General features: G+C 43.5%; 1 protein-coding gene across 1 annotated transcript; it reads right to left on the reverse strand.

Annotated features, from left to right (window-relative positions):
* Positions 1 to 1,046: 1,046 nt before the first annotated feature.
* LOC106564439 (voltage-dependent T-type calcium channel subunit alpha-1I-like) lies at positions 1,047 to 25,930 on the reverse strand. Its single transcript, XM_045708420.1, has 6 exons — positions 25,760 to 25,930; positions 13,126 to 13,278; positions 9,334 to 9,468; positions 8,082 to 8,277; positions 7,255 to 7,580; positions 1,047 to 5,700 (listed from the first exon to the last, which is right to left on the reverse strand). The coding sequence occupies exons 1-6, from the start codon at positions 25,880 to 25,882 to the stop codon at positions 5,038 to 5,040; spliced, it is 1,596 nt and encodes a 531-aa protein (XP_045564376.1). The 5' UTR covers positions 25,883 to 25,930; the 3' UTR covers positions 1,047 to 5,037.
* Positions 25,931 to 26,204: the final 274 nt, after the last annotated feature.

Raw genomic sequence — 26,204 nt, forward strand, 5'->3', positions numbered from 1 at the left:
TAGATTCATCCCACCTTTTCAACATTATCATTTAAAAACCACCCAGGTTTCATTCAACGGAACACAATATGAAGACAATCACGTAAAGGTGCAAACTGGAATATTCGCAAGTGTTTTTGGAAATCAGTGATATATTCCCATTGGTTTGAGAAGACCAGTCAGACTGTAGCTTTAAATCAGCCTATTGTATCACACTGTGTAAAGCCGTCTGAACTCCATCCATTATAACCAATGGGACAGAAGTAGTCTATAACAGGCGCCTACCATCTTAATTAGTGTTCAATTAAGTCAATGTGACGGCTCAATCTGTCTGTCAGACGGATCACCTCTACGCTACTTGTCAAGCTAAATCAATCAAGACACGCTAGATTACAGGTTAGCGTTAGCCGCAGCACTAACAGTGTAGGAAGATGGGGACGTTGGCTTGAACGATGCTTAATTACTGTTGACACATTAGGACCCCACGGGTGGTCTTGTCACCGCCTGTGTTCAAATGGCAGGTGAATAGACAGCTCCATATGCTGCGTTGCTACCGAAGGGTCCTATAACTGAGTGACACACACAGCAATGACAGCATGAGTTCACACATCACATGCACTGTCTCTCCCCCCCTCCCCTCTCTCTCTCTTTACTCTGAGGTGATGGCACTTTGCACAGTGTTAAACTGCATATCTATTCCATTACATCAACCATTCTGAGATGTGAGAGAAGAGAGAACCTGTGTATCCTGAGGGTGACAACTTCAAAGGACCATCCCTCCCTCCCTTCCACATCCCTCCCTCCCTCCCTCCCTCCCTCCCTCCCTCCCTCCCTCCCTCCGTGTATCCCAGATGTTCATACGCACCCAGAACACGATTCAACATCAACCCTCTCCACTGCTGGCCAACATCTAACAAGCTAAGGCTGGGGCCATGCCAGCGAAGGTGTGTGTGTGTGTGTGTGTGTGTGTGTGTGTGTGTGTGTGTGTGTGTGTGTGTGTGTGTGTGTGTGTGTGTGTGTGTGTGTGTGTGTGTGTGTGTGTGTGTGTACACACTACACACCTGTCACCATCACCATCCTTTCACTCTCATTCATCCTATTCATTTCTATTCTTCCTTCTCTTGTGTTAGTCTGATCAAACACACCTAGTAACCTTTGTGCTGCTCTGTCTGTCTCTCTGTCTGTCTCTCTGTCTGTCTCTCTGTCTTCATCTAATTCAATAGAATGTGAGTACAGTACATCAAGGGCTTGTAGATTGCTGTGGACAGCTGTGTGTTAGTGGTTAAATGCCTGTTCGCGTAAGCAGTCTTTTGATCAGACAGGTTCTCTCCAGGGGGCGGAGGGAGCCGCAGGTGTACCAGCGTATCAAGCTGTGTGTGTTTGTGTCTGTATGTGTGTGTGTGTGTGTGTGCGTGTGTGTCCATGTGCGTGCGTGCGTGTGTGAGTGCGTGTGCTTTTTGATCAGTCTGGTTCTCTCCAATGGAGGTAAACCCCAGGTCTACAAGTGTTAGACTTGTCCCAAATGGCCCCCTTTTCCCAATATAGTGCACTACTTTTAACCTCAGGGTATTATAGGGAATAGAGGGCCATTTGCAACGCAACCATAGATTGATGTTAAAAACCCTTTCAAACTTAGAGGATGAAACCCAGTCACAGAAAGCTAGTGTTGTTAGCACTTAATAGTGTTTGAATGAAGGCTAGGCTAGGCTAAGCTAAGCTAGGCTAGCTGATAATGTGCATGTTGCTGCTGAATACCAAGAAACCCACAGGAAAGATTGTGACTAGAATCAATGACTTTCATACATCTATTTTTTTTATTCAATTGAAGCCGTTTCCTACAATGGTGTAGTAGGCCATATTTCGGGCAGAGGGACGAGCATTCACAAACACACACACACACACATTCAAGCAGACAAACATACCTGCTGCTAAGAGTCATACGCTTCTCTTTAATACTTATAGATGTCAAACACACTCTAGTGTTAGAAGCTGTGTGAGGAAGACTGTGATGCTACGGTTCATCATTTAAGACACTAAACAGTGAGACACGGCTCTGAAGACAGCAGGACATGAAAAACAGAGGAAAGAGAGGGGAGAAAATAAAAGAGAAGATAAACTGTCATCTGATATATCTCTGTGAGACTAAACAGCATCTAATCTGACGTGAAGAGATAAGAGATGTGTTCATTTCAGATACTGTTTCAAAGGCTTACTAAACAGCCAGTTAGTTGAATAGCAGCCTTTTGTAGTAAAAAACATCTCTTCTGGCCACAAATCTTTTGAAATGTCTGAGAACAAAATATGTTTGAACATATGTAGTCTTGTCAAGTTTGTATTTTAACATGGTGTTAGCATCATGGAATGATAAGGGGCTTTAAAAAGCCGGCAAAGAAAAATCTGCTGTTTTTTTAAAGTAACCGACATGACATTTATATTTGTGTGGACCAAGTGATTAAATCTGAAGCCAACTACAAGTGCCAAACCCACGGTTTCTCATTTCAAATATTTGTCAAAGATATTACACTTGTTTCCACACACACACACGTCAGGGTCCTAAGAGACACTGAAGTTCCTGTTTGATTTGATTATCTTTTAGCTTATGTCTCTGACTTGGCCTGTCTGTTTGTTGAGCTAGAACAACCAAGAGGAAGGCCCAAGGTAAATGAAGAAGGCTTTTTAAATAGCTGGAGTAGTTTGGAGCCCGTTATGTTTAGCGAGAGAGAAGAAGAACGCCAGATATAGAGTTCAACATTGACACTGATGAATATGCATGAATACACGGGTTGGGTTTGTGTTCTTTTCTAATTGTGATATTCTATCCTTACAAATCTACTCTCAAAATGACATACACATGTAGGCAGCACTAACAAACCTGCACTTCGTCCTCACAATCAAAACATACAACATCCCCTGTGCAAGAGTATACCTTTCATTAAGTCATCACTAGGAATTATGCATTGAAACAGAGATATCATTTGCTAGGGTTCCCACACAACTGCTACTATGACGAATCAGTAACGTAATCGATTAACATTTGGGAGGGAATGAGACTTTGGGTGCCTCACGAAAAGGTTCAACGGTTAACATGGGAAGATGAAAAGGGTCCGACATTCAAATGAATGATGACGCGTCCTATAAATAGGACAAGTCACCATGTTAAAGAATCAAGAATCTGCGGAAGTTAAGAAGCTAATCCACTTTTATGACTCTAAAATGACATTTGACAAAAGAATAACAACATGCAACTTAGGGGGCGGGGGAAAAGACAAGAACAAAAGACATCCTCACCCTACCATCTTGGAATACACAGACATTCTAACACATCGTAATTGAATGAGATTTCAATCTCATTGGAGCCTATTGACATTTTACTGTAATACATAATAACAATATATTTGAACCCTCTTGCCTATCTTCTACCTATACCTGTGTCATATATATCTGTATGCTTCAAATATTGCATATCTCATACACGGGGGAAATAATATGTTAAATAAACGGGCTTTTCCAACATGGGTTTTTTAAAGTGGCACTTCGCTACTTATTTAACCTGATATTCCTAATGTCCTCCCTGCAACATGCCAGTGTCCACATGGAGATATTGAATATGAGGTTAGAAAATAGTGGAGTGCCCCTTTAATTCAAACGGATAATGAGAAAGAATGAAAGGAGGATAAGTTGGACGACGAGCGATCGAGTGAGAGATTTGTTCCTCTCTGATCTCTTCCTGTCTTCAAGAAAAACCAAAACAGTGCAGTTAAGCCGACATCTTTGACATCTTTGTGGTTGTGGTGTGTGTGCGCTTGTGTATTTATGTGACCATCTGAGTGTGAGCGTTGCAAAAAATATTTTATAGATCCACTTCAGTGTTTTCTGTAATCCATCTGAGGTATACAATTTTCCGTCAAAACGTCGATACACAACGCTGCACAAATGTCAACAAGGGACATTTTGTGAAACTGACCCTGACTTCGTTTTACTTTGTGTTTCACCAACCAAGATGGCGTCCGATCTCGATCTCTCATTGAATATGGTGCACCTATCCAGTAGGGACAGGAGAGCATCATCTTCTCTGAAGCCCTTGGTTCATGGGGGATTCATGAGAACATGGCCTATTCCTCTATGGTACCGCATATGTTCTCATTCACTCCCCACGTCTCTTCACTATAGCTCTCACATATTGATTTTTTTTTCCCATTCAAAGGGGCCCTTTTGCTATTTCTAGTATTTCTAGATTAGCCTTTATATCTCACCCTAACACACACAGAGGGACACATCTGCATTCATACAGATCCAATTTGTTTTATAATTAGAAAACCCATCAAATATGCAACCTTGATTTTCTTTCACCTATCAAATGTTAGTTTGCTAAAAGGAAAAGTTGGTAATCAATGCTACCTTATAGATGTGAATTAAAAAAAACAACTCTGTACAAAGTCTCATCGAAAGGACTACAATCTGCTTATCTTAATAATAAGCATTGTCTTTTTTCAAGAGGACAAAAGCATTAGACTACCATTAGCCACTGGGCTATGCTAGCCCTGTTGTCAGTCACAGGAGCGTTAGCATTAGCCTCTAAGCTAAGCTAGCCCTGTTAGTCAAGGAGAACCCAATCGTTTTCTTTTGGAGTTTCATCACTGTTTGGAGTTTCATCATTGTTTCCGACAACGCTCACACGAAATTCACATTTTGGTACTTTTTTTTGTTGCTTTTCTTTGGGTGTATGGATGAGGGTGACTATGCTCCATGCAAGCCCAGAATTAGCATGTTTTTCAAGGGTCCTGTCATTGCTGTAGTCCTCTCAAAGAATATCCCTATGTCTCAGAAAATGAGATGCCTTGATTAAACTCCATTACCCAGAAGTCATTGTAATCCTCCACAAAATGTATACCAATCCCTCAGCTTCAGTTTTCACCCAATCGTCATGGAAAGATGAGAACATGGACACCTCACTGACGAAAAAGAGAGAGAGAAAGAGGGAGGAGATGAGTTCACTGAACAGATATCAATCAAAAACCTCTTGAGAAGAAAAAAAAGTTCCAACCGATAGATAAAGTTTCATCTGTTTTTCCTCGAGCCGGCATCCATCATCTGACTCGTACTTTTAACTCCAAACCCCGTCTCCCCTTCCTGTCCACCCCTCTTCTCAGTCCAAGGGTTGGTGAGGTACCCATGAGCATCTATCTCATAGTACTGTTGTCCATCTTTATTCCTGACAGAAAGATTTGCCTGGTCCAAACTCCCAGTGCTATTACACTTTTTCACCAGCGGGGGTGCCAGGGAGCTAGGTGACAGCAGTGACGTCAGAGACAAACTACTAAGTGTCTCTGATAAATGTTCGCTGTTAAAAGCCTGACTGGATCCTTCGCCTCCTGTTCCTATCCCACAATCGTCATCTGAAGGGTCCATAGAGTCTTGCCTTGGGCAGCCGGGACTGGTGCTGCTGCCACAGCTGCTCTGGCTCCTCTGGTGCCCTCTAGTGGCTTGGAGGTTGAATGCGGTACTGCAGCCTCTCATTGAGGGGTGACCCAGCGATCTGGGGGTTTGTCGGGGTTCGTCGAGGTGAGGGAGGGGGAGAGGGCAGAGAAGAGGCAGGGCCAGGGAGAGTCCCAGGTCTCCTCGAGGGGGGGAGACGCTAAAGCTGAGACCTTCCTCCAGGGTGGTCTGGAGGCTGCCCTCGGAGCTGCCTGTGGCCAGGGACGAGTCACTGTGGGACAGGTGCTGAGGAAGGATAGAGGGGGTGGTGGGGTGGAGGGATGGCAAGGGGGAAAAAGAGAGAGAGCAGTAAGGAGAGAGAGAGAGAAGTGAAAGAAACAGAGAGATAGACAGTAAGAGAGAAAGAGAGAGAAGTGAAAGAAACAGAGATAGACAGTAAGAGAGAAAGAGAGAGAAGTGAAAGAAACAGAGATAGACAGTAAGAGAGAAAGAGAGAGAAGTGAAAGAAACAGAGATAGACAGTAAGAGAGAAAGAGAGAGAAGTGAAAGAAACAGAGATAGACAGTAAGAGAGAAAGAGAGAGAAGTGAAAGAAACAGAGATAGACAGTAAGAGAGAAAGAGAGAGAAGTGAAAGAAACAGAGAGATCGACAGTAAGAGAGAGAGAAAAAAAGTGAATGAGAGCGGGATGAAGTATTAAGCACAAGAACCAAGAAAACAGAGAGAGTCAAGTAGAGAAGGGATGACCTAGCTAATTAGTGTAGTGCTGTAGAAATGTACTGGAATAGAATCTCACAAAGCACTCCTGGAAATGACATAAACAAAACAAATAGATACAGAAAAGGTCAGTTACATGCTGTTGCCATGGTTACCTCTGAAGCAGAAGAAGAATATTGCTTCTTTTGTGTGCCATGAACAGAAAATGCACACAGAAAATGCACAAAATATGGTGCTCTAAAGTCTAAATGGGACGATATAAAGGTCTGCATAAGAAGATGTATAATTCAGCATTGATGCACTCACTCCTTACAGATATGCCCATTTATTTTGCTTCATTCCATAATAACTGTCTCAACCATAGTGAGCTTTCTGGAACAAAATGGCTGCTGTGCATCACCTGGATACTTCCCCTTCTTAGAATATAAAAGAGTTAGCTACAGTATATTGTAAATGTAATCTCTTATGTGTGTAGCTCTTACCAATGAGTGGAGAACAACTGAATCTGATGGGTATTTCACCCCATAAAGTCAATCCATTACTTCTTCTACCATTGTAACACCCATGGCTGTTACACTGAAGTTCATATACCACACTATGTAATACAATTATCAATATGATAGCACACACCTGAATATACGGTCAATCTCCAAGGCATTTCTAGTTGATCGGCAAATATTTATGTAAAAAACCCAACGATAGGGCCTCCCTGAGTGGTGCAGCGGTCTAAGGCACTGCATCGCAGTGCTTGAGGCATCATTACAGACCCAGGTTCGATCCCAGGCTGTGTCACCGGCTGTGACCGGGAGACCCATGAGGCGACGCACAATTGGCCCAGCATTGTCCAGGTTAGGAGAGGGTTTGGACTGCCGGGATGTCCTTGTCCCATCGCGCTCTAGCGACTCCTTGTGGCGGCCCGGGTAACCATGTGTATGTGACCAATACAATTTTTATTGGATTTGTGTGTATCAAGAATGGTCCACCACCCAAAGGACATCCAGCCAACCTGACACAACTGGGGGTGCAACTCAATATTAGGAAGGTGTTCTTAATATTTTGTACACCCAGTGTATATTTCACTACATGAATACTCCCTCTACCAATATGACCCATGACCTCTTACCTGGGAGTCTAGGACCCTGCTGTTGTCCCCTGAGGAGTCTAGGACCCTGCTGTTGGCCCCTGGGGAGTCTAGGACCCTGCTGTTGGCCCCTGGGGAGTCTAGGACCCTGCTGTTGGCCCCTGGGGAGCGCAGAGAGGCCCAGGAGGCTGGGGAAGGCAGCCTGGATGCCTCTCTCGCCCCTGGCTCTACCCCGGTCTTGGGGATGGGTGGGGGGACCGCTGTGGCTGTGGTGGGGTGAAAGAACTCCACGGGGAGATGGAAGAGAGGAGAGGAGGAACCTCTACATCCAACACTGCCAACCTGGTCACTGTGATGGCCATCACCATCTGTTGACATACAGTTATTATCTATAGAAAGATAGAAATGTTCTGTGTTGAATGAACATGAGCTATCTATCCATCCATTTATCCATCCATCCATCCAGTCATCCATCCATCCAGCTGTATAACGCTAATGTTATGGTGGGAGGAAGGATAGGCATATCATTGAATGTCGTTAATCAATGTCTTTGTGTATGCCAGCCCATCTGTCTTTTAGTTAATTAACATTGGGATGTCGGTGTAATCAACTGTGTGAATACGGAGCAAAACATAATTTTCTCTCTCACACATCTGAGCGTGAGAGACAGGAAGGAAAACCTTCTGATTGAAATGATCATTTCAATGTCATTGCAAAGTCATGTGATCATCATTAAACACAGTCAGCTAAATACCAAGAGCATAAACCAAGGTCACAAGATGACAATGTCAACTGGTAATGTATGCACACATATCCATCAGATTTCACAAGTGCTAATGAGATGGGAAGATAAAGGAGAACACGGTTACCTCTGTTGTGGTGGAGGAACTGGAGAGACTGGCTCTGGAACTGGGGCTGGACGCCCACCTCTAGCAGGAATCCTACCCCATCTTCAGGGCCTCTGCTGTGGGGTCGAGAACCTCCGTGCCCCCAACGCCCTCCACACCCAGCCTGAATCCCCCTCAAATCCTCAGAACTGTGGGAGTCACTGCTCCCTCTCTCCTCCTATAGAGAGAGATGGGGGGGAGAGAGTACCTCAGAGTTCTCCTAACTACCACACTAGCATATTAGCATTGAAATAGGCATAACTTAGAGCCAAAGGTGGTCGAACTTGAATGCTTGATCTTGTTGTCAATATTTTGGAAGGACTAGCATTTTGTTAGCTGATAGCTAACTAGCCAACATCAGCAACAACAACAACAACAACAACAATATCAACAACAAAAGCGTTGTCTGTGGTAAAGCAAAAGTCTCAATGAAAATAGTGTTAACTGTGAAATTAAATGACCAAATGAAATATTGATACCAATGAAATATAATTGTTATAAAAACCACCATGGAATATCTTTCCAATTTAGAGAATTTTATACATTTTGATATTTCCTACTATTTGATACTTCATCTCTCTTCAGTCAATACATCTGTTGATTTGTAATATATTTTTCCAAACTAAAGTAATTGCAAGCTCCACAGTGCCACGTTTTAGATTGGATATCAAATTAGTTTCAATAGAGAAAAGCAATAAGGTAAACGAGATGAAACGGCTTAGAGGAGACGGGATGAGATCCATAGACACACACCCACATCACGATCATTCTCACACACACACGCACACATGCATGCGCACCCACATCACGATCATTCTCACACACACAAACGCACGCACGCACTCACGCATGCACACACACACATCACGATCATGCTTACACGCACGCACACACACACATAAGCGCACACACAGACATGCATCCTATGCACACACACACACACACGCAATCACACACGCACACATGCACACACACAGGCACACAGACACAAACAAACACAGACCCGTCGCCCTAGCCTGCCCACGGCACATGGTGAAACACACACGGGAACATTGATTGGCTAATCAAGCAGTTAACGCAGTGGGATGCAGTGTAATGCAGTGGGATGCAGTGTGTGATAGAATGTGTTCATGTGTGTAAGCTGAATTATGCAAAACACCAAAATATATCGTTTCTCAGTGTGTGCGCATGTTTTGTGTCAATGAGACTAAGTATGTGTGTGTGTACGCCCCACCTTGCCGTCCCTGACCAGTAGCTGGTAGTCACTGTGGTCGTCCAGACTAAGATCATCAGGAAGGGCCGGTGATGACGACTTGTCAGACAGCTGCTCTGACATCAGAGACGCCTGCTCCACCTCAGCCAATCGGATCTGCGATACAGACACACAGAATTCCAACAGAGCACATTATGTTATTCAATACACCCAATTTCTTATGTAAAAGTGTGAGAAACACTTTCTTTATGGTAAAAATATTATGATGCATTATAAGCGCGTTTAAAATGCCAAATAATGCATATACAGTGCATAATAACACTTGCTATAAGCTGTCATAACAACTCATAGAGTTCAAATGTGTTGCCCTGTATCCAGTCCTCATTAAATCACAAGGTAAATCTACTACTACAGCAAAAATAGATTTGTAACTGACTAAAGTAGAAACTGACTAAAGCTGAAATGGACTAAAGCTGAAACTGACTAAAGCTAAAACTGACTGAAGCTGTAACTGACTAAAGTAGTAACTGACTAAAGCTAAAACTGACTAAAGCTGTAACTGACTAAAGTAGTAACTGACTAAAGCTAAAACTGACTAAAGCTGTAACTGACTAAAGTAGTAACTGACTAAAGTAGAAACTGACTAAAGTAGAAACTGACTAAAGTAGCTACGGACTAAAGCTGAAACTGACTAAAGTAGCAACTGACTAAAGTAGCAACTGACTAAAGTAGAAACTGACTAAAGTTGTAACTGACTAAAGTAGTAACTGACTAAAGTTGTAACTAACTAAAGTAGTAACGGACTAAAGTAGTAACTGCCTAAAGTAGCAACTGACTAAAGTAGTAACGGACTAAAGTTGTAACTGATTAAAGTAGTAACTGACTAAAGTAGCAACTGACTAAAGTAGCAACTGACTAAAGTAGTAACGGACTAAAGTAGTAACTGACTAAAGTAGTAACTGACTAAAGTAGCAACTGACTAAAGTTGTAACTGACTAAAGTAGTAACTGACTAAAGTTGTAACTGACTAAAGTAGTAACGGACTAAAGTTGTAACTGACTAAAGTAGTAACTGACTAAAGTAGTAACGGACTAAAGTTGTAACTGACTAAAGTAGTAACTGACTAAAGTTGTAACGGACTAAAGTTGTAACTGACTAAAGTAGTAACTGACTAAAGTTGTAACTGACTAAAGTTGTAACTGACTAAAGCTGTAACTGACTAAAGTAGTAACTGACTAAAGTAGTAACTGACTAAAGTAGTAACTGACTAAAGCTGTAACTGACTAAAGCTGTAACTGACTAAAGCAGTAACTGCCTAAAGTTGTAACTGACTAAAGTAGTAACTGACTAAAGCTGTAACTGACTAAAGCTGTAACTGACTAAAGTAGTAACTGACTAAAGTTGTAACTGACTAAAGTAGTAACTGACTAAAGCTGTAACTGACTAAAGCTGTAACTGACTAAAGTAGTAACTGCCTAAAGTTGTAACTGACTAAAGTAGTAACTGACTAAAACTGTAATTGACTAAAGCTGTAACTGACTAAAGTAGTAACTGACTAAAGTTGTAACTGACTAAAGTAGTAACTGACTAAAGCTGTAACTGACTAAAGTTGTAACTGACTAAAGCACAAACGGACTAAAGCTGTAACTGACTAAAGTTCTAACTCCCACAGTGATGTAAGTAATTGACAACCTGCTCTCTAGGTGGACTGTCAAAAAGTTGAGCGGCTGATTGGCTGACAGTCAGGAAGTTGAAGGTAATGAAGGAGAAAATGGAGGTGGTAGTGACAGGTTGGTATGGTAATATGGCAGTATGGGTTATATCTGGACCATTAGACCGACTCTGAGGAATCTCCCTGTCAGCTGGTCTGAGCCCATCAATATAATGGAAAAGAGGGAGGGATGGGAGAAAGAGAGAAAGGGAGAGAGAAAATAAAAAAATGAAGAAAGAGAGAGAGAAAAATGGAGAGAGAGAGGTCGATGGATGGACAGATGATGTCGGGTTAAGGCTTGACCTCTCACTACTGTTCTCTCTGTGTGTACTGCACTACATGTAGCATAGTATGTAAAGTATGCCCCTTTCCCCCACACAACAACATCACCTATGGGCACAAACCCACCGTCGCTGGACCAGACAGGACTGGCAAAAAGTGCTCTTCACTGACAAGTCGCGGTTTTGTCTCACCAGGGGTGATGGTCGCATTCGCATTTATCGTCGAAGGAATGAGCGTTACACCGAGGCCTGTACTCTGGAGCGGGATCGATTTGGAGGTGGAGGGTCCGTCATGGTCTGGGGCGGTGTTTCACAGCATCATCGGACTGAGCTTGTTGTCATTGCAGGCAATCTCAATGCTGTGCGTTACAGTGCAGACATCCTCTTCCCTCATGTGGTACCCTTCCTGCAGGCTCATCCTGACATGACCCTTCATCATGACAATGCCACCAGCCATACTGCTCGTTCTGTGTGTGATTTCCTGCAAGACAGGAATTTCAGTGTTCTGCCATGACCAGCGAAGAGCCCGGATCTCAATCCCATTGAGCACGTCTGGGATCGGAGGGTGAGGGCTAGGGCCATTCCCCCCCCAGAAATGTCCAGGAACTTGCAGGTGCCTTGGTGGAAGAGTGGGGTAACATCAAGAACAGCAAGAATTGGCTAATCTGGTGCAGTCCATGAGGAGGAGATGCACTGCAGTATTTAATGCAGCTGGTGGCATCACCAGATACTGACTGTTACTTTTGATTTTGACCCCCCCTTTGTTCAGGGACACATTATTCCATTTCTGTTAGTCACATGTCTGTGGAACTTGTTCAGTTTATGTCTCAGTTGTTGAATCTTGTTATGTTCATACAAATATTTACACATGTTAAGTTTGCTGAAAATAAACGCAGTTGACAGTGAGAGGACCTTTCTTTTTTGCTGAGTTTATATAGAAATGTATAGAAATGTACAGAATTAATTAAATACATGCATTCTCCGGTGTTTCCCATGGTAACTCCAGAAAAATCAAACGCAGCAGCGAATGCGCATCATCACATCATTCCCAAAGGTTACGTCTGGTAGCGATGCAAACACACACACACGCACACACACACACATACACACACACTGCATATAAATAATGCATATTAATATAGCACCATAATAACAATATGATGGATAGATAGGGAATGTGTGTGTGCATGTTTGTGTGTGTGTGCGTGTCATCCGTATTTGAAAGTCAACTCAACATAGTCCTGAATTAAATACTTTTGTTGAGTAAATAGCAACAAGGTTAGAGGGAGGTTGAATGTGATTGGCCAACAACAGATATGTAGATGAGTTGTTCTCATACTGAACCAACAGAACTGGATTCTCCAGGGAATGGTACAGCCTTGTCAAGAGCATTTCTTTCTGTTTGTGATTTTAACAAACTACCATGCAGATTATATTAACATAAAGAGATGAATTACACACACAAGCACACACATGTACACACACAAAGTGTATCATACACACATTCAACGTTTGTATATAAGTGTGTGTGTCAACATTCAGAAGAACATTAATGTAAGGTATGGAGGGAAACCACTGTTTCCTCAGTCTGTTTGATTGACAGCTACCACTATAGCTGCCTTTGAGTTATACAGCGGGATGATTGACATGAGATGTTAATCCCATATCGATGTATTGTGTGTGTGTTGGTGTGTGTGTGTGTGTGTGTGTGTGTGTGTGTACAGTATGTGTGATATGTGTACTGTATGTGTGTGTGCATGTTTGTGTGCGCCTGTGTGTGTTTGTGCATTCATATTGTGTGGTATGTGTGCGCATGTGTACCTCTTGCAGATTTCCCTTGTAGTCCTTCCAGACAGGAGAAGAGGTAGAGGAGTAGTGATGGAAGACAGATCCAGAGAGGTTGTCAATCATCAGCATCTCTCCTTCAAATGAGTCCTTTATCAGCAGAGATACACTGTCCAACCACTGACTTTCCTGGAGACCCACAGAGGATATATACATTAAACACTGTCCACTGACTCTCCTGGAGACCCACAGAGGATATATACATTAAACACTGTCCACTGACTCTCCTGGAGACCCACAGAGGATATATACATTAAACACTGTCCACTGACTCTCCTGGAGACCCACAGAGGATATATACATTAAACACTGTCCACTGACTCTCCTGGAGACCCACAGAGGATATATACATTAAACACTGTCCACTGACTCTCCTGGAGACCCACAGAGGATATATACATTAAACACTGTCCACTGACTCTCCTGGAGACCCACAGAGGATATATACATTAAACACTGTCCACTGACTCTCCTGGAGACCCACAGAGGATATATACATTAAACACTGTCCACTGACTCTCCTGGAGACCCACAGAGGATATATACATTAAACACTGTCCACTGACTCTCCTGGAGACCCACAGAGGATATATACATTAAACACTGTCCACTGACTCTCCTGGAGACCCACAGAGGATATATACATTAAACACTGTCCACTGACTCTCCTGGAGACCCACAGAGGATATATACATTAAAGACTGTCCACTGACTCTCCTGGAGACACACAGAGGATATATACATTAAACACTGTCCACTGACTCTCCTGGAGACACACAGAGGATATATACATTAAACACTGTCCACTGACTCTCCTGGAGACACACAGAGGATATATACATTAAACACTGTCCACTGACTCTCCTGGAGACCCACAGAGGATATATACATTAACCACTGTCCACTGACTCTCCAGGAGACCCACAGAGGATATATACAGTACCAGTCAAAAGTTTGGACACACCTCATTCAAGGGTTTTTCTTTATTTTTTACTATTTTTTACATTGTAGAATAATAGTGAAGACATCAAAACTATGAAATAAAACATTTGGAATCATGTAGTAACCAAAAAAGTGTTAAACAAATCAAAATATATTTTTTGATTTTAGATTCTTCAATGTAGCCACCATTTGCCTTGATGACAGCTTTGCACACTCTTGGCATTCTCTCAACCAGCTTCACCTGGAATGCTTTTCCAATAGTCTTGAAGGAGTTCCCAAATATGCTGAGCACTTCTTGGCTGCTTTTCCTTCACTCTGCGGTCCCAAACCATCTCAATTGGGTTGAGGTCGGGTGATTATGGAGGCCAGGTCATCTGATGCAGCACTCTGTCACTCTCATTCTTGGTCAAATAGCCCTTACACAGCCTGGAGGTGTGCTGGGTTTTTGTCCTGTTGAAAAACAAACGATGTCCCACTAAGGGCAAACCAGATGGGATGGCGTATCACTGCAGAATGCTGTGGTAGCCATGCTGGTTACGTGTGCCTTGAATTCTAAATAAATCAATGACAGTGTCACCAACAAAGCAACCCCACACCATCACACCTCCTCCTCCATACTTCCTGGTGGGAACCACACATGCAGAGATCATCCGTTCACCTACTCTGCGCCTCACAAAGACACAGTGGTTGGAACCAAAAAATTCTAATTTGGACTCATTACACCAAAGGACAGATTTCCACCAGTCTCATGTTTCTTGGCCCAAGCAAGTCTCTTCCTTTTATTGGTGTCCATTAGTAGTGGTTTCTTTGAAGCAATTTGACCATGAAGACTTGATTCATGCATTCTCCTCTGAACAGTTGATGTTCAGATGTGTCTGAACTCTGTGAAGCATTTATTTGGCCTGCAATTTCTGATGCTGGTGACTCTAATGAACTTATCCTCTGCTGCGGAGGTAACTCTGGGTCTTCCTTTCCTGTGGCGGTCCTCATGAGAGCCAGTTTCATCATAGCGCTTGATGTTTTTTTCTACTGCACTTGAAGAAACTTTCAAAGTTCTTGACATTTTCTGGATTGACTGACCTTCAGGTCTTAAAATGTAATGATGGACTGTCATTTCTCTTTGCTTATTTGAACTGTTCTTGCCATAATATGGACTTGATCTTTTACCAAATAGGGCTATCTTCTGTGTACCACCCCTACCTTGTCACAGCTTGAGACCCTGGGTCTCGACCCCGCCCTGTGTAACTGGGTCCTGGACTTCCTGAATGGCCACCCCAAGGTGGTGAAGGTAGGAAACAACATCTCCACTCTGCTGATCCTCAACACTGGGGCCCCACAAGGGTACATTCTCAGCCCTCTCCTGTACTCCCTGTTCACCCACGATTGTGTGGCCATGCACGCCTCCAACTCATCAAGTTTGCAGACGACACTACAGTGGTAGGCTTGATTACCAACAATGACAAGACGGCCTACAGGGAGGAGGTGTGGTGTCAGGAAAATAACCTCTCACTCAATGTCAGCAGAAAACTGAAGAGATGATCATGGACTTCAGGAAACAGCAAACAGAGCACCCCCCTATCCACATCGACGGGACAGCAGTGGAGAAGGTGGAAAGTTTTAAGTTCCTCGGTGTACATATCACCGACAAACTGAAATGTTCCACGCACACAGACAGTGGGGTGAAGAAGGCACAACAGCGCCTCTTCAACCTTAGGATCCTGAAAAAATGTTGCTTGTCACCGAAAACCCTCACTAACATTTACAGGTGCACAATTGAGAGCATCCTGTCGGGCTGTATCACCGCCTGGTATGGCAACTGCTCTGCCCACAACCGCAAGGCTCTCCAGAGGGTAGTGCGGTCTGCACAACGCATCACTGGGTGCAAACTACCTGCCCTCCAGGACAGCTACAGCACCTGTCACAAGAAGGCCAAAAAGATCATCAAGGACAACCTGAGCCACTGCCTGTTCACCCCGCTATCATCCAGAAGGTGAGGTCAGTACAGGTGCGTCAAAGCTGGGACCGAGAGATTGAAAAACAGCTTCTATCTCAAGGCCATCAGATTGTTAAACAGCCATCACTAGCACAGAAAGGTGGCTACCTACCTACAGACTTGATATCATTGGCCACTTTAATAAATGGATCACTAGTCACTTTAATAATGCCACTTTAAGAATGTTTAGATATCTCGCATTACTCATCTCATATGTATATAATGTATACTGTATCCTTCACTCTCTATTCTTTGCTATCTATTGCATCTTAGCCGCTCTGTCACTGCTCATCCATATATTTTATACTTACACTAGAATTCAATAGTTTAGAATTTTCCTTGTTTATGAAAGAAAAAACTTTTTTTGTCCATTAAAATAACATCAAATTGATCAGAAATAAAGTGTAGACATCGTTAATGTTGTAAATTACTATTGTAGCTGGAAACGACTGATTTTTTATGGAATATCTACATAGGCGTACAGAGGCCCATTATCAGCAACCATCACTCCAGTGTTCTAATGGCACGTTGTGTTAGCTAATCCAAGTTTATCATTTTACAAGGCTAATTGATCATTATAATACTGGCAGCTTCATTAAATAGTACCCGCGAAACACCAGTCTCAACGTCAACAGTGAAGAGGTGACTCCGGGATGCTGGCCTTCTAGGCAGAGTTCCTCTGTCCAGTGTCTGTGTTCTTTTGCCCATCTTAATTTTTCATGCCAGTCTGAGATATGTCTTTTTCTTTGCAACTCTGCCTAGAAGGCCAGCATCCCGGAGTCGCCTCTTCACTGTTAACATTGAGACTGGTGTTTTGCGGGTACTATTTAATGAAGCTGCCAGTTGAGGACTTGTGAGGCATCTGTTTCTCAAACTAGACCCTCTAATGTACTTGTCCTCTTGCTCAGTTGTGCACCAGGACCTCCCACTCCTCTTTCTATTCTGGTTAGAGACAGTTTGCGCTGTTCTGTGAAGGGAGAAGTGCACAGCGTTGTACGAGATCTTCAGTTTCTTGGCAATTTCTCGCATGGAATAGCCTTCATTTCTCAGAACAAGAATAGACTGACGAGTTTCAGAATAAAGTTCATTGTTTCTGGCCATTTTGAGCCTGTAATCGCACCCACAAATTCTGATGCTCCAGATACTCAACTAGTCTAAAGAAGGCCAGTTTTATTGCTTCTTTAATCAGAACAATCGTTTTCAGCTGTGCTAACCCTTGCAAAAGGGTTTTCTAATGATCAATTAGCCTTTTAAAATTATAAACTTGGAATAGCTAACACAACGTGCCATTGGAACACAGGAGTGATGGTTGCTGATAATGGGTCTCTGTACGCCTATCTAGATATTCCATTAAAAATCAGCCGTTTCCAGCTACAATAGTCATATACAACATAAAAAATGTCTACACTGTATTTCTGATCAATTTGATGTTATTTTAATGGACAAAAAATGTGCTTTTCTTTCAAAAACACAGACATTTCTAAGTGACCCCAAACTTTTGAACAGTAGTGTAGATATTCTCATCCCATTCCTTTACTAGATTGTGTGTATTAGGTTTTGTTGTGGAATTGTTAGATATTACCTGTTAGATACTGCTGCACTGTCAGATCTAGAAGCACAAACATTTCACTACACTCACAATAACATCTGCTAACCATGTGTATGTGACCAATACAATTTGATTTGATTTGACAATACAACTGATTGGCTCAAACGCATTAAGAAGGAAATACATTCTACAAATTAACTTTTAACAAGGCACACCTGTTAATTGAAATGCATTCCAGGTGACTACCTCATGAAGCTGGTGGAGAGAATGCCAAGAGTGTGCAAAGCTGTCATCAAGGAAAAGGGTGGCTGCTTTGAAGAATCTCAAATATAAAATACACTTTTTTGGGTTACTACATGATTCCATATGTGTTATTTCATAGTTTTGATGTCTTCACTATTATTCTTCAATGTAGAAAATAGTAAAAATAAAGAAAAACCATTGAATGAGTAGGTGTGTCCAAACTTTTGACTAGTACTGTATACAACTCATTATAGACCAACTCATACATTTACCTACAATACAGTGGACTTGTGGTTAGAGCGTGCACCCGGAGATTGAAAGGTTGGAAGTTTGGTCCCCAGTTGAGGCATCCTATGCACAGCTAAGGCATACTGCTTGGCACTCAGCATTAAGGAAATAGATTGGGAGTAAGGCCCTGAGACACGTAGACTAGCGTCCTATCCAGGGGGCGTACTTGTACATCAAGCTACCTCACGCTACAGAAACAGGAAGTAGGCTCCTGTCGCTGTGGGCCGTTCCTCACACAAGGGTACATACTGTACTTGGGACTTTAGTGAACGCCAGTAAGAAATATGAAGATCCACTCTATAAAACATTCTTACATCTGAAGCAAATGACATTAACATTTTGACTAGGTTTAACCAGACTAGGTTTAACCAGACTAGGTGTAACCAGACCAAACTCTGCCCTTCATAAAGAAAGCGTTGGTGGTTTGACAGAAGCAGCCTGTGATGATCATTCCTGCTGTGTGTTCTAGCTTCTCAGTGTGATGGTGATTCACATCATCAAGCCTGAAGACAGAAGATCCAGACAGCGTCTAGCACTCTGTATGAACACACACGGTGTTAACACACCTCGTTGATCTCTCTGTGTGTGTGTGTGTGTGTGTGTGTGTGTGTGTGTGTTTGTGTGTGACGTCTAACCCCGGGGCCTGTCCCTGTCAGTGTGTTTGATTTCCTGTCTGTCAAACTCAACATCTTGGCACTCCACTTCCTGTAGTCAGCCCTCCTACAGAGATTCTCATTCTAGGACTGGCTGTTTCTATGGTATTACAGGGCTTTCGCGCTTTCTCTCGCTTTCACACTCTCTCCCAAGCCATCTTACTTGTGTAAAATGTATCTCCCTCTCATCTCTCTCATCATGCTTCTTCTTTTCATAACCCATAGTGAAGATGATTCATTCTGTTCTGTTGTTTAATGAAACATTATCTAGTACGCGTCCTGTTATTTCTAACTCTCATAGGTAGAGCCACACACGCACACGCACAAGCACGCACACACACACACACAGCCTTCCCCATATAGACCCCATGGCACAAGGCAGGGGAGATCCAAGACAAATGCTACCTTATTACATTTTTGGGGTGTTTTAAGAGCTAATGAGCATCAACAACTTCCATTCAACAAGATATTCCATTGAATAGAATTCCAGTGAATGGATATTCTACAGGATCAATGTGCTGCATCGAGAGGTTCTGTTTCTAATTAAAATAGCAAGTCTTTCAAGTAGAGGTTGGTTTTTCAATTAGATAAGAGCTGGTGTTTGTGTGTACGTGTGAGAGTGTGTGTGTGTGGTCCTGTCTGCTGTCTTTCTCTGTGGGCACTGCCAAGCTCCAGCTATTGACTGGCAGTCTGCCCTCCTCACCTCACACTCTCCACTACCCTCAGAGAGATTGACACCCACACACACAGAGACACGCACACACACACACACACACCGATACACACAGAAAGGTTACAGGCGGGCATACAACTCAGCAGGGGCTCAACGATTGGCTAGCTCGGAGGTCCTGGGTGGGTAAGTGTTGGCGCTGACCTCATTTGATTGGCTGCCCTCCCAGCTGGGCTCCCATCCTCCACTGCACCATAGCCAATCACACCCCACTGCCCCCCCCCAGTCTACTATGAACCCCCTATTGATTGGCTCAATAGTCCAACTGTCTCAACTACTGCTTCAAACAATAACATGTACTCTGGGGCCTGGGAAGTCTTCTCTTACTCCAACACACATGCACAGAGAGAGATAGAGACAGAAAGACAGAACAGAGCGAGAGACAGAACAGAGCGAGAGACAGAACAGAGAGAGAGACAGAACAGAGAACAGAGAGAGAGACAGAACAGAGAGAGAGACAGAACAGAGAACAGAGAGAGAGACAGAACAGAGAGAGAGACAGAACAGAGAACAGAGAGAGAGACAGAACAGAGCGAACAGAGCGAGAGACAGAACAGAGAGAAAGAACAGAGAGAGAGACAGAACAGAGAACAGAGAGAGAGACAGAACAGAGAGAGAGACAGAACAGAGCGAGAGACAGAACAGAGAGAGAGACAGAACAGAGAACAGAGCGAGAGACAGAACAGAGAGAGAGACAGAACAGAGCGAGAGACAGAACAGAGAGAGAGACAGAACAGAGAACAGAGCGAGAGACAGAACAGAGAGAGAGACAGAACAGAGAGAGAGACAGAACAGCGCGAGAGACAGAACAGAGAGAGAGACAGAACAGAGAACAGAGCGAGAGACAGAACAGAGAACAGAGAGAGAGACAGAACAGAGAGAGAGACAGAACAGAGAGAGAGACAGAACAGAGCGAGAGACAGAACAGAGAACAGAGAGAGAGACAGAACAGAGAGAGAGACAGAACAGAGAGAGAGACAGAACAGCGCGAGAGACAGAACAGAGAACAGAGCGAGAGACAGAACAGAGAACAGAGAGAGAGACAGAACAGAGAACAGAGCGAGAGACAGAACAGAGAGAGAGACAGAACAGAGCGAGAGACAGAACAGAGAGAGAGACAGAACAGAGAGAGAGACAGAACAGAGAGACAGAACAGAGAACAGAGAGAGAGACAGAACAGAGAACAGAGAGAGAGACAGAACAGAGAGAGAGACAGAACAGAGAACAGAGAGAGAGAGACAGAACAGAGAACAGAGAGAGAGACAGAACAGAGCGAGAGACAGAACAGAGAACAGAGAGAGAGACAGAACAGAGAGAGAGACAGAACAGAGAACAGAGCGAGAGACAGAACAGAGAACAGAGAGAGAGACAGAACAGAGAGAGAGACAGAACAGAGAGAGAGACAGAACAGAGAACAGAGAGAGAGACAGAACAGAGAGAGAGACAGAACAGAGAGAGAGACAGAACAGAGAGAGAGACAGAACAGAGAGACAGAACAGAGAACAGAGAGAGAGACAGAACAGAGAACAGAGAGAGAGACAGAACAGAGAGAGAGACAGAACAGAGAGAGAGACAGAACAGAGCGAGAGACAGAACAGAGAGAGAGAGAACAGAGAGAGAGACAGAACAGAGAGAGAGACAGAACAGAGAGACAGAACAGAGAACACAGAGAGAGACAGAACAGAGAGAGAGACAGAACAGAGAGAGAGACAGAACAGAGAGAGAGACAGAAGAGAGAGACAGAACAGAGAACAGAGAGAGAGACAGAACAGAGCGAGAGACAGAACAGAGAGAGAGACAGAACAGAGAGACAGAACAGAGAACAGAGAGAGAGACAGAACAGAGAGAGAGACAGAACAGAGAACAGAGCGAGAGACAGAACAGAGAGAGACAGAAAGAGAGAGACAGAACAGAGAACAGAGACAGAGACAGAACAGAGAGAGAGACAGAACAGAGAGAGAGACAGAACAGAGAACAGAGAGAGAGACAGAACAGAGAGAGAGACAGAACAGAGAGAGAGAGACAGAACAGAGAGAGAGACAGAGAGAGAGACAGAGAGACAGAACAGAGAGAGAGACAGAACAGAGAGAGAGACAGAACAGAGAACAGAGAGAGACACAGAACAGAGAGAGAGACAGAACAGAGCGAGAGACAGAACAGAGAGAGAGACAGAACAGAGAGAGAGACAGAACAGAGAACAGAGAGAGAGACAGAACAGAGCGAGAGACAGAACAGAGAGAGAGACAGAACAGAGAGAGAGACAGAACAGAGAACAGAGAGAGAGACAGAACAGAGAGAGAGACAGAACAGAGAGAGAGACAGAACAGAGAACAGAGAGAGAGACAGAACAGAGAGAGAGACAGAACAGAGAGAGAGACAGAACAGCGCGAGAGACAGAACAGAGAACAGAGAGAGAGACAGAACAGAGAGAGAGACAGAACAGAGAACAGAGAGAGAGACAGAACAGAGAACAGAGAGAGAGACAGAACAGAGAGAGAGACAGAACAGAGAGAGAGACAGAACAGAGCGAGAGACAGAACAGAGAGAGAGACAGAACAGAGAACAGAGAGAGAGACAGAACAGAGAGAGAGACAGAACAGAGAACAGAGAGAGAGACAGAAAGAGAGAGACAGACAGAGCGAGAGACAGAACAGAGAGAGAGACAGAACAGAGAGAGAGACAGAACAGAGAACAGAGCGAGAGACAGAACAGAGAAAGAGAGAACAGAGAGAGAGACAGAACAGAGAGAGAGACAGAACAGAGAGAGAGAGAACAGAGAGAGAGAGACAGACACAGAGAGAGACAGAACAGAGAGAGAGACAGAACAGAGAGAGAGACAGAACAGAGAACAGAGAGAGAGACAGAACAGAGAGAGAGACAGAGAGAGACAGAACAGAGAGAGAGAGACAGAGAGAGAGACAGAACAGAGAACAGAGAGAGAGACAGAACAGAGCGAGAGACAGAACAGAGAGAGAGACAGAACAGAGAGAGAGACAGAACAGAGAGAGAGACAGAACAGAGCAGAGACAGAAGAGAGAGACAGAACAGAGAGAGAGACAGAAGAACAGAGAGAGAGACAGAACAGAGAGAGAGACAGAACAGAGAGAGAGACAGAACAGAGAGAGAGAGAACAGAGAACAGAGAGAGAGACAGAACAGAGCAAGAGACAGAACAGAGAGAGAGACAGAACAGAGAGAGAGACAGAACAGAGAACAGAGAGAGAGACAGAACAGAGAGAGAGACAGAACAGAGAGAGAGACAGAACAGAGAACAGAGCGAGAGACAGAACAGAGAGAGAGACAGAACAGAGAGAGAGACAGAACAGAGAGAGAGACAGAACAGAGAGAGAGACAGAACAGAGAGAGAGACAGAACAGAGAACAGAGAGAGAGACAGAACAGAGAGAGAGACAGAACAGAGAGAGAGACAGAACAGAGAGAGAGACAGAACAGAGAGAGAGACAGAACAGAGAGAGAGACAGAACAGAGAGAGAGACAGAACAGAGAACAGAGAGAGAGACAGAACAGAGCGAGAGACAGAACAGAGAGAGAGACAGAACAGAGAGAGAGACAGAACAGAGAGAGAGACAGAACAGAGAGAGAGACAGAACAGAGAGAGAGACAGAACAGAGAACAGAGAGAGAGACAGAACAGAGCGAGAGACAGAACAGAGAGAGAGACAGAACAGAGAGAGAGACTGAACAGAGAGAGAGACAGAACAGAGAACAGAGAGAGAGACAGAACAGAGAGAGAGACAGAACAGAGAGAGAGACAGAACAGAGAACAGAGCGAGAGACAGAACAGAGAGAGAGACAGAACAGAGAGAGAGACAGAACAGAGAGAGAGACAGAACAGAGAGAGAGACAGAACAGAGAACAGAGAGACAGAACAGAGAACAGAGAGAGAGACAGAACAGAGAGACAGAACAGAGAACAGAGAGAGAGACAGAACAGAGAGAGAGACAGAACAGAGAACAGAGAGAGAGACAGAACAGAGAGAGAGACAGAACAGAGAACAGAGAGAGAGACAGAACAGAGAGAGAGACAGAACAGAGAGAGAGACAGAACAGAGAACAGAGCGAGAGACAGAACAGAGAGAGAGACAGAACAGAGAGAGAGACAGAACAGAGAGAGAGACAGAACAGAGCGAGAGACAGAACAGAGAACAGAGCGAGAGACAGAACAGAGAGAGAGACAGAACAGAGAGAGAGACAGAACAGAGAGAGAGACAGAACAGAGCGAGAGACAGAACAGAGAACAGAGAGAGAGACAGAACAGAGAACAGAGAGAGAGACAGAACAGAGAACAGAGAGAGAGACAGAACAGAGAACAGAGAGAGAGACAGAACAGAGAACAGAGAGAGAGACAGAACAGAGAACAGAGAGAGAGACTGTGACGTAGAAGTCCGTCACTGGCCGCGGGCAGCATTTGGTACTTTAACGCACGCACACATTCATCACTCCTCCCTGCGCCGTTATCAGATAAGTTAACTTGTGTGTCGACCCACATTGTTAACTCCTCTTAGTACATACATTTCACACTTACGTCAGGAACCGGTTATGGTAGAAAGAAATAAACAGACAAGTGTTCATATTTAATATAAGCAATATTTATTATACTTAGATGTTATGGATGAGTGCGTTCTTTGTTTGTTCTGTTCCTCTCTCTCTCTCCATCTCTGTAGCTTCCGGGTATGCTGGATAAGGACCCGAGCTAAGGGAATTGGGCTGACTTTGTAGTGCCTGTCCCGAATGGCTCATTAATGTAAATAGACATATTGAAAGACACTGTCAGTAGTGATGTCATTTTGTAAATGTTATATTGTGATATTGTTTCATAAAAAAACGTGTTGCAATGTATATACTTTAGTATGTTTAGTTGAATGGAAAATGTAGGTTTGAATAGGTAATTGCTTAATTAATTTGTGTTAATTGTTCTGAGGGGAGGGGCTACCCCTACAAAAGGAGCCTCTCTTTCAGTTCATTGAGAGGCATTTTGGATTGAGCTGTGGGTGGGGCAGCTTTGTTTTTAGCTGTCCCATAAGGTATATGTTTGATGGCAGTACTATTGTTTTTGTTCCGGAATCACTATGTAAATAAACACCCAGAAGAACTTTAGTGGCTCCGCCATCTTTTTATTTTTTATAGAGGTTAGGTTTTCCAGTTTAGCCTTCTGGCCTACTCTACGTGACAGAACAGAGAGAGAGACAGAGACAGAGAGAGACAGAACAGACAGAACAGAGAGAGAGAGCGATATCTCAGAGACAGATAGGAAAGAGAGAGCTACAGGGAAAGGTACTGAGAAATAAAGAGATGCTGGAGAGAGATACAGGAAGATGGAGAGATTCTCTCCCTTTTTTCTCCTCCTCCAGTTTAAAAATACCAGTAGGCTGAGAGACTATAATCTAGACCGTATATCACCACCCACTGTCATTCTACATCCTAAGTAGTGTCTCTCTCTCTCTCTCTCTCTCTCTCGGCTTAGTAAATGACATTTTGCTCAGGCAGGCTTTAGTTCTATAAGTAAGTGTGTGTGTTCTTGTCTCTCGGTGTTTTAATTCCGTAGCTAACACTAATAGCAAGACTAGATTGGACTTGCTGATGGTCCTGTGTTTAAAACAGATGTTTATTTTTAGACAGAGGAAAGGGGATGTGGAGAGGAGTGATGATGTGTGTGTGTGTATGAAAGGTTGTGTTTGGAGAACACTATTATTGGCAGTGTGTACTTGTGTATACCGTATGCAACTAGTAAGTGGACTCAGATGGAACATATCTATAGATTTACACCTCTGTAGGTTTAGTATAGTATATTAGATTACAGTAGAGTATAGTAGAGTAGAGTATAGCATATTACAGTAGAGTATAGTAAAGTAAAGAAGAGTAGAATAGATTACAGTAGAGTAGATCACAGCAGAGTAGATTAGATTACAGTAAAGTAGATTAGATTACAGTAAAGTAGAGCGGATTAGATTAAAGTACATTATAGAAGTAGATTAGATTACAGTAAAGTAGAGTAGATTAGATTACAGTAAAGTAGAGCAGATTAGATTAAAGTACATTATAGTAGAAGTAGATTAAATTACAGTAAAGTAGAGTAGATTAGATTAAAGTACATTATAGTAGAGTAGATTAGATTACAGTAAAGTAGAGCAGATTCGAGTGGAGTATAGTAGAGTAAAACCTAAATAGAACAGAACAGAATCCCAGTCCACTAACCTGTGCACAAACCTGTGCAGGTGAGTACAGCTTCCGTCTGTGATGCCGTCTGTGTCCCTCATGTCTTTCTGCTCCTCTATGGGGAGGGGTCACTCCACTGTGATCCACTACGGCCCCTGTCATCAGCCCTACCCCCTGACCCGGCCTGGTCCCGCCTTCCAACCCTCCACCTCCACCTGAAGACCACAATGGATAGAAGAGGACCACAATGGATCGAAGAGGACCACAATGGATAGAAGAGGACCACAATGGATAGAAGAGGACCACAATGGATAGAAGAGGACCACAATGGATAGAAGAGGGCCACAATGGATCGAAGAGGACCACAATGGATAGAAGAGGACCACAATGGATAGAAGAGGACCACAATGGATAGAAGAGGACCCCAATGGATAGAAGAGGACCACAATGGATCGAAGAGGACCACAATGGATCGAAGAGGACC

The sequence above is a fragment of the Salmo salar genome, chromosome ssa02 (assembly GCF_905237065.1).
Source record: "Salmo salar chromosome ssa02, Ssal_v3.1, whole genome shotgun sequence".
In the NCBI taxonomy this organism is placed as follows: Eukaryota; Metazoa; Chordata; class Actinopteri; order Salmoniformes; family Salmonidae; genus Salmo; species Salmo salar.